Source organism: Scophthalmus maximus, chromosome 8 (assembly GCF_022379125.1).
Source record: "Scophthalmus maximus strain ysfricsl-2021 chromosome 8, ASM2237912v1, whole genome shotgun sequence".
NCBI lineage: Eukaryota > Metazoa > Chordata > Actinopteri > Pleuronectiformes > Scophthalmidae > Scophthalmus > Scophthalmus maximus.
In genome coordinates, this window is record NC_061522.1 from 24,090,619 (window position 1) to 24,104,032 (window position 13,414).

Consider the following 13,414-nt stretch of genomic DNA (forward strand, 5'->3'; position numbering starts at 1 on the left):
ACGACTCGTTTTCACACTTAATTATTGAGGTACGTGGACGCGGCGTGGTCATTTCACGTAGTTGTCGTGCATCTGCCGCTGCTTTGTGTCTCTTTGTCGACATTTCATGTCACTTTGTAGCTGCTGCGCGTGTGTTATGATCATTTTTTTCTTCTTCTTCTCAGCTGTTTTGCTTCTCCTTTTGGTCATTTTTAGTAATTGTGCGTGTATTTTTACTTGTTCTGTGTCTCTTTATAGTCATTTGACTGACTCTCCCAAAAAGGGGCAACAACAGTCTCTTGTTCGACGAGGGTCTGGTCAAGGGGGCCCCCTGGCCTCTTGAGTCCCAATGCCCAAAGGGCCTGTGCAGTAGCCAATCTGTGAGTGGACACAGATTTCCTGTGCAATTAGGATTAGAATTTATTTTTTTTCTTATAGCAATGTCAACGTTTTTCTATTTCCCATGAAAATAAAGAAGGAAATCACAGCAAAACAGAATGATCTGGTTGTGACCTGAACGCTGGATCCACGGATTTTTATAGTCCGTCGGAGCGACGGAGTGATGGATTTATAGATAGCTTTTTATAGACGTATGGAATTGCCTTGACCATGATGGGGCAATTTATGTTTCCTGTTATATGTGAGGCTGAGTCTTACTTTCATAAAGACTGAGAGGAACAGCAAGAGAGAGAGAGAGAGAGAGAGAGAGGTGCAGTCCAGAGAGTGCTGTGGCGCTGATTACTTGTGAAGCCTTTGTGTTTCCCTGTGCCATGCCTTGGTGAGGGCAAAGCACCTCGCTGTCAGTGCCGTTCAGTCAGATAAAGTGTGTGCGTGGGCGCACACTTCGTGCATGTGCATGGAGAAAGCCAGCTAGGTATGAATCACAGAGAGAGAACGAGGCCAGGGACGGAATGAGTGGATGATTAGACACCCAAACTGCTCCCTCAAGCCAGCCAACAAACATGACAGTCCCCATCCCAAACACCACACTAGAACAGAATCGTGTAGAATGAAAATAAAATGAAATAGAACAGGGGGCTTCGCCGTTCCATTTGAAAACAGCGGGGGAGAGGGGGCAGCAGGAAATTTAACTGCCAAAACTCCGAGCGAAGCACTTGACGGCTCGAGAAACCTCCAGGCACTATAGGGGCTTCCAGAGTAGAATGGAACAGAATGGTAAATGCATTGAACAACGATACAGTACAGTATATATCCGTGCCAGTGATAAAACTACACTTTATACTGGTTTTTGCAGAGCAACTGTATGAATATTTCATACACCTCTCCAACAGCATGAGTCAGTATATCTATTTGAAAAAAAGAAAGAACTAACAACGGCATGTTCTTTTCAGTGGGTGCTGGGGGGTGACCAGACCAGACACATTCTTTCTGCGCCCCTATAGTTCTGCCCGGGCTGTAAATTTGTCGGCCCCAACTGTTGACATCGCTTGCAATATGCTGCTCTCCGAGTGTGATCGCCGCATGCACCGTGAGCAGGGACAAGGCAGTGCACTCTCCCCTTGTCCGCTCACACACACGGATACACACGCGGACAATGGTGGCCAACCAGTCATAAAGTAATAAAGCTCCGTGGAGCCGCAATGAAAGCAGAGGAGAGGGGGTTGGAAAGGGAAGAGGGGGGTGAATAACAATCATTGCTCTGATGGGGGGTGGTAGTGTTTGTGTGTGTGTGGGGGGGGGGGCATCAAACTTCTCTCTCCAGCAGCGGAGTGAAAGCAAACTCTCTCTCTCTGTGGTCCAGCTCCTCCCCTCCTGGAATGGGATCCACCAAATCGCGGCTAATTGAATAAGTGACAATGAGCGCGGCAGACGAGGCGACAGATGCTCGCGTGCCTTTACAACCAAACCACCGGGAGCTCCGCCGCGCCCGTGCGCACGCACGCACGCACGCACGCACACATTCCTCTTGACTCCGATCTGAACCTACGGTGTCCAGAGGCGCAATCGTCCTATACCAGCGCACATGCCGCTGCGCCTATTCACTGCGCGCGCGTGTGCGTGCTGCGTAGATTGCCATGAATGTTAGGGACAGACGTTTATTTCACACTTATCGCTTTATGGCTACAAGGCCATCAGGACGCACGGAGCCAATTGCTGGGCCCTGCACAATTGCAGAGAGCTGAACCCATGCCATGCAGGAACTGGAGCTGCTGGTGTTTGTGTGTGTGTGTGTCTATCTGGCCTGCTGTATCTCAGAGCCGCAGGTGGATCAATAACAAAAAAATACATCTTTTGGGAGCTGAAAGTAGGAGAGGTTAAACAAAACCAAAAAAAAAAAGGTAAATCCAGGAGACGTCGCGTCTATGGCACCTGCTGCACGCGGACGCACAGTTTCAGCTCAATCATCGCGGTGTTCTTAAGCATTAAAAGGCCGCGTTTGTTCGGCTGCTCTGGTTATGTAGCGTGCCTAAATGTATTAACCCTCCATCTGCTTTTTACTTAGATTATACCCCCTCTATACCTTAATTGTTTAATTCTGGGCAGTGTTTAAGATCCCGGCGCAACCCCCCCTCCTCCAACGCTGCCTCTTTTCTTTTGCTCCCGTCTTCCATAAACTCCGGAGCTGACTTTGTTCTCCAAATGTGATTAGCTTCTCTGGGACGCAGGGGAGTAATTGCATTACCGCATTGTGTGCGCTTTTGGAGCTATGGAAACTGCCGGGCGCCCGTATCAAACCTGTTTAAACCAAGCGCATGTGAAAGATGTGCAAAAAAGAGAGGGGTTGAATGCAAAACATTTTGCATACATGGCTCTGGCGATGAATAGGCCGCTGGGAGCATAGGGAATAAAGGCTTTCCGCCAATTTTCAGTCCCCGGGTTCAAAAGGGAGAAAGGTTCTGGTTGGTGTCCACGCACGTTTTTTTTTGAATATCTCGCAAACCATTGTTTTTTAGGCAAAAGCGCTGCGAGCTTTGGAGTCCGCAGATGCTGTTTGCGTTCAAAGATCAGCCCACGCTGATACATCATCGGTTTATATAATATTTCTCACCCAGAAAAGTCAATATAGCAGCTGGTGGCAAATCATTCATTCGTTGTTGTTTTTATTGGTTGTTTTTTTTTTCAGATTATGTATGTATCTATTTCTCCAGGTTAATTGTGGTCCTCGGGAACAATTCTGAAAGTGTTGACGACTCGACGCCTCTGCGAAGGCGAGCGGGGCACTACCGGCCATGTATTTTTGAGAGGGAGGGTTGTCTTCTCGCATTCCTGCTCCAGATGGTCACCCTTAGTGGTGCCTCGTCTCCAGCTCCCATAATATTTGAATTGGATATGTATGAGGGGTTTTTGGGAACCTGTTACTGCGATAACTGAAGTTCCCATTAGTTGAGCTCTCTCTCCCTCTCTCCTGTCTATCTTAAACGTGCGCACTTGGCACGCCGGACGCGTGCGCGCGCGCAAAACGCGTGAATGGGTCTGGAAAAGCTGCTTGGGAGCCCCAGCAATCCCCCATGACGACTCATTTCCTCACAGTCTGTGTGGGGCTCGGGGCTTTCGCTGCAGTCTTGTTTGGTCGGTAGTATAATCGCCGGGTCCCGGTGCCAAACAAACAGCGCCAGATGGTCTCCAAAAAATGCACGGCTCCCAGTTGTGCACATTCGTTAAAGCTCAGATCTATCTGTCCATCTTTCCCCCCCCCCCCCTCATCTGTTTCTTCTCTTTCTGGGGGACTATACATGCATGGCCCGAGCTGGTGAGTTTTGTACTCGTTATCAAAACAGCACCCCGCCGGGAGTTTCGAAGTGATGTTCAACAGATTTGTGCACGCGGGGACGGAGCTGTTCCTCGGCGTGACCAACTCTTTAAAGGCATTCATTAGAGTCCGGCTCCCCTTCAACGCGATTCGCCACACAGCTCACCCCGGCTTATACTCCCTCCCCCCCATACACATGCCACAGATGAGACGCATGTGAAAAAAAGACACACAAAAAAAACTAAATATATATTTATTTTTTCCCATTTACAAGAAAAAGTGCCCGTGCATGGAGAAGCGGGGGGGGGGGGGGGGGGGGGGGGGCTCGTCAGCTGCCACTTGAGAGAGCATGAAAGACAAACTACAGTAGAAGCTCGTGGCGTGCGTGGAGACGCACTAATGCCAAGACATGCAGCGAGTCAGTCATACAGGAGTGAGTGAGTGGTGACAGCTGCTTGTGGCTGTGCTGAGTTATATGTCATATATAAAGGGTGTCCATATTAGAGCTTTAAAAGTGGCTGTGGTGGTGGTGGGGGGGGGGGGGGGCTACTGTATATCTTTGTCTTGTCTAATGAGAATTAAGACCCTAACCCTTTTCGTCTCCACGCTGTCTGGGGAGAACAGACCCAAAGCGAGAATGTCGTAAACCCTCCTGTGGGTTTATAGCAATAACAACAACGTTGGTGACATTTGAATGAATATATATTTTCTCTCTCTCTCTCCAGTTTATTTTCTCCCATTGTGGCGGCATGGTCGTTACTCTGAAGACTGGGGAGAGTGAGCCCCATGAGGCAGGGTTTTTTTCTTTTCTTCTTTCTTCTTACCCCCCACTTTCTGTTTTTCTTTCCCACTTGCGCCTCCCTCTCGTCTCCTCTGCTCTCCTCTGGACTTTGAGTGGCCACCAGCCAGCTTTCGATTTAAGGAGCGTTTGTCTTTCCCGGGATGTGAAAAAAAGGGGTGGCCGTGGTGGCTCATGTGCAACTTGCTGGTTTGGGGCGGGTTTATTTTTGGGCAAGTCTGTGTGCAGAGGCAACTCAAACGGAGTGAGGGAGCGTACGAGAGCGCACGGCGCACAGACCAGACGCAGCAGGCAGGAGAGAGAGAAGGGCGCAGAGATTTCAGTTGCACCCCCGCGTTAGATGCGCGCAACACCATTCTGAACGACGGGGAAGGAAAATATAGAAATACGCTTTAATGCTTGTATGGAAATTAGCACAACTTGAACCTGCTTGTATTTAACAATCTGAATATTTGGGGGTTTTTTTTTTAATCATCGCTCTGCAGAGAAAGCAATGCAGCTGCTGATTGAGGGAGGAGAGCATTTACTAAGTTGAAACTGGAAATTTCCGCGCTCTTTAATTTTGTGGTGGGTTTTTTTTTCGGATCTGCTTTTGGCTTCCACAGAGATGCAACCAGGAAAAATGAAGGGACTCTTTCTGACAAGAGTGTGGAAAGTTCTGGTTGTTTTGGCGCTGGCAACGCAACACATCGCCGGCAAGACGTTGAAATATCAAATCTTCGAGGAGCAGAAGGTTGGCACGGTTATCGCCCGCTTGAAGGACGACGTCGCGGACGTGCTGGCCAAACTTCCCAGCTCCGTGTCGCTCCGCTTCCGAGCCATGCAGAGGGCCAGCTCGTCGTTCCTCGCGGTGCGCGAGCAGGACGGAGAAATCAGCATCAGGACCAAGATCGACCGCGAGAAACTCTGCGAAAAGAATCTCAACTGTTCCATTCAGTTCGACGTGCTGACCCTCCCCACCGAGCACCTGCAGCTGTTCCACGTCGAGGTGGAGGTGTTGGACATCAACGACAACGCGCCCCAGTTCGCCCGCGCCGTGATCCCCATTGAGATCTCCGAGAGCGCGGCCGTGGGGGCGCGCATTCCCCTGGACAGCGCCACGGACCCCGACGTCGGGGAGAACTCGCTGTACACGTACGCCTTGGAGCCCAGCAGCTTCTTCAAGGTGGACATCCAGTCCAGGACCGACGGCGCCAAATATGCAGAGCTGGTGGTGCTCAGGGAGCTGGACCGGGAGGTGCGCTCCAGTTTCGAACTTCAGTACACGGCGTCCGACAGGGGCTCGCCCGCCAGAACGGGCACGACCCTCCTCAAAATCAGCGTCGCCGACTCGAACGACAACAGCCCGATTTTTGACAAGTCGTCGTATGTCATAAATCTCCCGGAAAATTCACCTGTTGGCACGCTGCTCGTTGACTTGAACGCCACGGACGCGGACGAGGGCACCAACGCCAAAATCGTCTACTCGTTCAGCAGTCACGTGTCCCCCAAAGTCATGGAGACGTTCAAGATGAACCCCGACAGTGGCCACCTGACCCTCATCCGGCGCGTGGACTACGAGACCGTCAGTTCCTACGACATCGACGTGCAAGCGCAGGACATGGGTCCGAACTCCATGCCCGCCCACTGCAAGATCCTGGTCAAGGTGGTCGACGTGAACGACAACAAACCGGACATCAGCGTCAACCTCATGACCTCTCAGGGGAACGGGGATGCGGCGTACATATCCGAGGCTTCCGCTTTGGACACGTTCGTGGCCCTGGTGAGGGTGGAGGACCTGGACTCCGGCTTGAACGGGGAGGTCGAGTGTAAACTACACGGACAGGGCTATTTCAAACTGCAAAAGACCTATGAGAACAATTACATGATTCTGACCAACGTGTCCCTGGACAGAGAGAAGAGGTCAGAGTTCAGTCTGACGGTGGTGGCAGAGGACAGGGGGACGCCCAGTCTCTCCACAGTCAAACATTTCACAGTGCACGTGACCGATGAGAACGACAATGCGCCGCGTTTCGAGAAGGGGCGGTATGAGATCTTTAAATCGGAGAACAACGCCCCCGGAGCATATCTGAGCTCCATCATGGCCACAGACCCCGACCTGGATGCCAATGGACAGGTGAGCTACTCCATCTTGGAGAACTCTGTTCACGGGAGCTCCATCTCCACCTACGTCACCATCGACCCCTCAAACGGCGCCATCTACGCGCTGCGTACATTCGACCGCGAGGACGTCAGCCGCATCTCCTTTGTTGTGCAAGCCAAGGATGCGGGGAAACCATCACTCCTGAGTAACGCCACAGTCATCCTCAACATCCTGGACGAGAACGACAACCCCCCAGTCATCGTGGTGCCCCAGCTGTGGAACTTCACCGCTGATGTGCCTGCGTCAAAGTTCACAGAGGCCGGGCACTTGGTGACAGTGGTCCGAGCGACCGATCTAGACACGGGGGTCAACGCGGAGCTAATCTGCTCGATTGTCAGCGGCAACGAGGAGGGCTTCTTCCTCATCGACCCAAGAACCTGTGAAATCCACGCCAACGCCAGCCTGGAGAACTTCCCCCATGAGAACGCTGAGCTGACAGTCGTGGTCCGAGATCAGGGGAGCGAGAGCCTCAGTGCCAAGGCCGTGCTGAAAATCACTCTCTATGAGAACATGGAGAACCACGTCCAGGTGATGGACCAGGGCGAGTCTCCACTCGACGCGTCCCTGATCATCATCATCTCCCTGGGGGCCATCTGTGCCGTGCTCCTGGTCATTATGGTGGTGTTCGCCGCGCGCTGCAACCGCGAGAAGAAGGACAACAGGAACTCCTACAACTGCCGGGTGGCTGAGTCCACCCATCAGCACCACCCCAAGAAGCCCTCGCGCCAAATCCACAAGGGCGACATTACCCTGGTGCCCACGGTGAACGGGACCCTGCCCATCAGAGCCCACCACCGCTCGCCCTCGGCCTCGCCCCCCATGGACCGGGCCCAGATGGGAAGCCGACAGAACCATCACAGTCGCCAGTCCCTGAACAGCCTGGTGACCATCTCGTCCAATCACATCCCAGAGAGCTTTGCCCTGGAACTGGCTCATGCAACTCCACCAGTGGAGGTGAGCTCGTTCACACCGTCTCTGAACCACACGCACGCACACACACACGCACACACACACACACACACACACGCGCGCGCGCACACACACACACAAACACACACACACACACACACACACACACACACTCAGAAGTGCATTCATCTCAGAAATTTAAAATGCAATCCCTCAGCCCCGTTCCAAATTTTCTCTCATCTCTCTCTCAGTTTCTCCATCTTTCTCTCTCTCACACACACACACACACACACATTCTCTCTCTCACACACACACACACACACACACACACACACACACACACACGCGCGCACACACACACACTAGCCTTCCCATCCTCACACAGCTGTCTCCGTTGGAACAAATTAACTCATCTCCATGGGTGACAGTGACTTAATCAACACTGCCCTGCAGTTCAGACTGACTCTCATTAGAAATGTTGATGATTACGGATGTGTCTCTGTCTTCACCTTGTTTACACCCCGTCACCACCATAACCACAACTCACCCCTCAGTCATATGTCTCCATATTCATCTAGATTCGACCCCCACCACCCATACCTTTTTTTTTTTGTTATAACGTCATCCATTTTGTCTCATCCATTTTCAGCAGCCTCTCCATCATCCATTTTGTGTTTACTCATCTATTATTTTGTCTTGTGTTGTCTCTCTCTCTCTCTCTCCCTGCCCCCCCCCCCCGTTTCCCATCTGTTATTCACCCCCACCCCTCCTTTTTTTGTTTCTTTTTGTTCATTTTATTTTGTTTGTTTTGCTATTTTTGGATGTAGCAAGTCTCACAGCTTCTGTCCATGCTCCATCAGGGCCAGTACCAGCCCAGACCCAGTTTCCGTGGCAACAAATACTCCCGCAGCTACAGGTAATTTACCCCTATCCCCCACTAGCACCCACCCGCCCCCCAGCAGAAGAAAACAGATTCTCTTTTGTTTACTTTTCAAACCACTTGTGTTTCATTGTTTTCCACATGTTCCAACAACCTGTTGTACAGTTGTACCCGTCAGTTGGTCAGTTACATGTAGATCATGGCTCAATGGTGTGTAAATGTTTTGTTTTTTTTCATATTCCAGCTGTTATCATACCGATGCCATTCAGTTCAAAAGTATGCAACTCATTTGTCGGAATGTCACAACAATTTCTTTTGGTACTTCTCTTCTTAAAAAATGGGTCCCGGGGACGTGACTTGTGAATGCATTACTACTTTTGCCATAATATCCCCCCTATGATCTCCACGCGATAGATTCATTGATGCCGTAGTGGCTGTTGTGATAGATTTATTGATGGGCTCTACCTGCATGTGGAATTTATGGCCGCGGCCCCGTCTGGAGATTTGAAAGATCCCAGCCTAAAGTTTATTTGACGGATTTATTTGTCATTAAGTCCCCTCTACGAGGAGAGATGGATCGTTTCGGCCCGCAAAACAGAATGCACACAGCTGTTATTTGCAAAACTGAGAATATGCATCATAGTTTTTTTTCCGGATGTGTTTGTAATCTGTTTTTTGTTTTTCTTTTCCAAATGGCTCCCTGCAGGTATGCATTACAAGACATGGACAAGTTCAGCCTGAAGGACAGTGGCCGTGGGGACAGCGAGGCGGGCGACAGTGACTGTGACATGGGGAGGGAATCCCCCGTGGACAGACTGCTGCTGGGGGAGGGCTTCTCTGACCTGATCCACCTCGAAATTCACCATCGACTCCACCCCGGTGAGCTTTGCTCTCTCTCTCCCCCCCCCCCCCATTGACCTCCCTCACCACGACTTGGAAATCTATTGGGCTGAGTCACACACCTGACTACTTGTCACAGCCCAACTTTGACCTCACCCTCAGAGAGCACAGCCGTACCTCCACTGCAAAAGTTGCGGCCAACGTTGTGGCGAGAGATTTCCTTCTCCGGACTGATCCAAATTAGAGGATTGAGTTGTTGTTGTTTTTGTTGTTGTTGTTGTTGTTTCGTCGGTTTCTTTGGCTCACATTCCCAGACCAAAATTGAAATTCCGCGTACAATCGAGAGCCCGTGGCGTCTTCCGGACCACACCCCACTCTCGCGCGCTGCGCCTCCTGCCAGGCACATTTCAGCACCACGGACAGCGTCAGGCCTAAGCCCCATCATTTGTCTGTACACCTGCCTATACCGCCACCACCCCCCCCCCCCCCCCCCCCCCCCCCATTGCTAACACAATCCCCATTGTGCTCAGCCCCATTCTTCCACACAGCCCTCATTTCCACGCTCGTTATCGCACCGGGAGAGGTTACAGTGTGTCAGGCTGTTTGCACTGCTGTGTGTGTGTGTGTGTGTGTGTGTGTGTGTGTGTGTGTGGTTGTTGTGCGTGTGCGTTATCTGCCCCTTGGATAGAGTCGTGTCTGTAAAATCCTCCCCGGAGCGGAGATGAGTCGCCTGTCACTCATCGGTATGCTTCTCAGGGTGCAGTTTTTTTTTTCTTTTCCCCCCTTTCTTTTTCTTTTCTCTCTCCTTTTTTTCTTTTCCTTTTTTTTTGAGTGACAGTGGTGCGCTTTCATGTCTGAACTGAAGAGAATTCATAGTAATTGCTTTTAGAATGATGTTATTCTCTCTCTCCCTCCCTCTCTCTCACTCACTGACTGCCCCTCCCTCGCTCAATGCTACATGCCTAAGAGCTCCTCAACACCCCCCCCCCCTCCCTTTTCTGTACTTGTTAATGTATTCTCTACCTTTATTGAGATATATAAAAGGGAGGGTTGGTGGACATGGACAGTCTTTCACTATTTCCTTATTTCTCCCTTTGACAAAGACCTAGAGGTGTTGCACCCCCTCCTCTTCCCCCATTCCCTTCCTCTATCTTTTATGCTAATATGACAAAAGGGGGGGGGGGGATAAAAGGCCGGGAGGGAGGATTTTCCCTGTTAATCTCCAAAAGATTTAATTTGTTTAGATTTTTCTATTTAGATGGGATAAATGTGCCTATTCATGCTAGAAATGAAAAAAAAAAGACAAAAGAAAGAAACAAGCAAATCCCTGCCTCAGCCTTTTTAGTCAGGAGATGTGCTTATGCTCGGCAAATCAGCCAAATATTGCATTAGCATGGTTTTTATTTACTTATCTGTGCTGTTCCTGTGATTGTTTACACACCAGGGCAATACCTGGATAGTCATGCTGTAAACTGTAAATACGCAAAAAAAATGATCCTCCAAACAGCAATACGAAAAGATCAGGAGAGAAAGAAACGAACCACTGCAAGGCCGAGCTGTGATTTCTTCTTTCTTTAATGACGGACTGAGGCACTTCTGTATTAAATATTAACTAGGTATTGTGCATGAAGCATTCCGAAAGCATGAGGCGTTGTTTGCCTGACTCAACAGCATCCCCGCCCTTGTTTCCATGCGTAGAAAAAACCCCTGGAATATTCCTTTGTAATGAACACTTTATCTCGTGCAGTACAACACTACTCTTTAACATGTCTTTCGAATGAGTTTTGAACACTGTTGCAGTTAAGATTTTGTCATTATTATGTCATTGAAAAAAAATCCTTGACCTGTTCCTGACTCTCTCCATGTCCTTTTGTTGCCTTAGCTATGAGACTGTGCACGGATGAATGCCGCGTCCTGGGACACTCTGACCAGTGCTGGATGCCCCCCCTCTCCTCGCCTGCCTCCTCCTGTGACTACCGCAACAACATGTACATCCCCGGGGAGGAGTCCTCCCAGCAGCCACCGCTCGACGATGACCAGTCCTCGGTTGACTCGGAGCGCCGCAAAAGCTTCTCGACCTTTGGCAAGGAGTCCGGGAGCGAAGAGGCCGGCGCAGGGGGGGTCGTCGCCGGAGGAGGAAGTGATGCGTGTGCAGCCGGGGGAGGGGCTGGCTCCCTCCTCACGGAGATGAACTCTGTGTTCCAGCGGCTCCTCCCCCCTAATGCGGACTCGTACACAGAGTGCACCGAAACAAGCCCCCCATCGTCCTCGTCGACCGCGGAGAGGGGAGGCGGACGTGGCGGCAACGCCGCTGCTAACCACAGTAACAACGCCGTTCCGCAGGACAACCGCAGAGGGTTGTTGCCAGGTGGGAAAGGTCCCGCTTATCCCCCAGGTGTGGCTGCATGGGCGGCTAATACCCACTATCTGAACCCTGGAAATGGATCTGTGGCGACCAACCATGTTTCCCCCGCTTCCTCTTCCTCTTCATCCGCAGCCTCCACTGCCGCCTCCACCAATGGGCAGCCGCCACACCTCAAATGGCTGCCGGCCATGGAGGAAATCCCAGAGAATTACGAGGAAGATGACTTTGACGGCGTCTTCCACCCGGGTCACCAAGGTGGTAAGCGCAGTGAGGGCCGCCACGAGGCCGGCATGGACTCCAGTGAGCTGGTGCACGAGATCAACAAGCTGCTGCAGGACGTCAGACAGAGCTAGAGAGGAGCAGCAACAGTGAAGGCATGGTTTCATGTGTATATGAGGGTAGCGACATTTCAACACACTCTGGCAAATGCTTGCTCCTTGTGCCAACATAAACATACAAACTACATGATGACTGTTTCGTGTTCACAGTAACGCTTGTCTTGTCTGTTTTATCCAAATATCCTCTTCGCCGCCCGGTGCCGGGAGACAAAGAGTGAAAGTGAAACGTGGCACCGAATGTCACGATCGAGGCGACTTAGCGGCATCAAAGCGAGCGCGCCGCGAACAGATTGCTCAGTTGTCATTAGAGCCTCTCCGATTTCAAACAGAAATCCGCGCGCGGAAACGGCACCCTTTCTTCATTTGTGATGTTTACAGCAGCGTGAACAGACGCCGCGGGGAGAAACCAACAGCTGTGTGATCTGATTTCTGCTTTTACAGTGTACAATATTGTACAGTGTCTGTGGGGGGGAAAAAAAGGCAAAGTCACTTGAATATCGTGCTATGTCTCCTGTTTCGTTATCATGGATTGTAAACTGTACAATTTGACCTTTGTATTTTAAAAATACACTCTTTTTCTACTTCTATATATATTTATATGTGTCCATGTATGTTTGTACAGAAAAAGAAAACAAATGTCTATTTTTTATATTCGTCACTGCATGTCTTAATATCATTCAATGTGTCTCCCCCCCCCCCCCGCCCGCCCGCCCCTGTTTATTTGATAAAAGCAGCTGTATTTAATTTTGTTATTGAATGCGTGTGTGTGTGTGTGTGTGTGTGTGTTTGTGTGCGCGTATTAATAATAATCACATTCCAATGCAGTTCCATGTTGGAATTTGGTTTTGTATGGTAACATTGTGACCAGTGGATGGTAAATAAAGTGGGAGGATTCATATCAGGTTTGTCTCTGAAAATCTATTTATTTCTGTAATTTGTATGTGCAATTTCATTGAAATTGTCTTTCAATTTCATTTAATTCCTCCTGCTGTCCTCACTAAGAGCTTCCATTTGCCCTCCCTGTCTCTTAGCACCCCCTAATGTCCAGCATCGAAACTGCAGCACCCGGTGCATGCACAGTCAAAATCTGCTGCATGCTCTCCAGAAAACCCCTCCCCAAACCTCATTATACCTCATTCCACTCTGCTAATATACATGCCATTAGTCGTGAATCTATTCCCAAGCAACCTCTTTAGATTAAAACGCATTTAGGCATTCATTTAGTTTTTCGAGCAGGGATCGCTTCGCCAGCGCTCTCTTCCATTAAAGCATCGAGCCTAAAATATGCAAAGAAAATGAGCAGCATGTGATAATAGCGAAATGAGGAATCAGTAGCATGATACTATGAAGCACAACCGTATGGCCTTGTTATACTGTTAAACAAAAAAGTGGGAAGTGGGCGCATCCCCTAAGTCACCGTGCTGGTGATCGTGGGGGCAGATATTCGGC

The 13,414-nt window shown here is 50.2% G+C and overlaps 1 protein-coding gene across 2 annotated transcripts; it reads left to right on the forward strand.

The window, feature by feature from the left end:
* Nucleotides 1-4,636: 4,636 nt before the first annotated feature.
* pcdh18a (protocadherin 18a) lies at nucleotides 4,637-12,866 on the forward strand. 2 transcript variants are annotated; one of them, XM_035638105.2, is made up of 4 exons: nucleotides 4,637-7,587; nucleotides 8,370-8,458; nucleotides 9,129-9,301; nucleotides 11,145-12,866. In XM_035638105.2, the coding sequence occupies exons 1-4, from the start codon at nucleotides 5,098-5,100 to the stop codon at nucleotides 11,978-11,980; spliced, it is 3,588 nt and encodes a 1,195-aa protein (XP_035493998.1). In that variant the 5' UTR covers nucleotides 4,637-5,097; the 3' UTR covers nucleotides 11,981-12,866. The 2 variants fall into 2 exon arrangements, with proteins under 2 accessions (XP_035493998.1, XP_035493999.1); XM_035638106.2 differs by having other exon boundaries at nucleotides 8,403-8,458.
* Nucleotides 12,867-13,414: the final 548 nt, after the last annotated feature.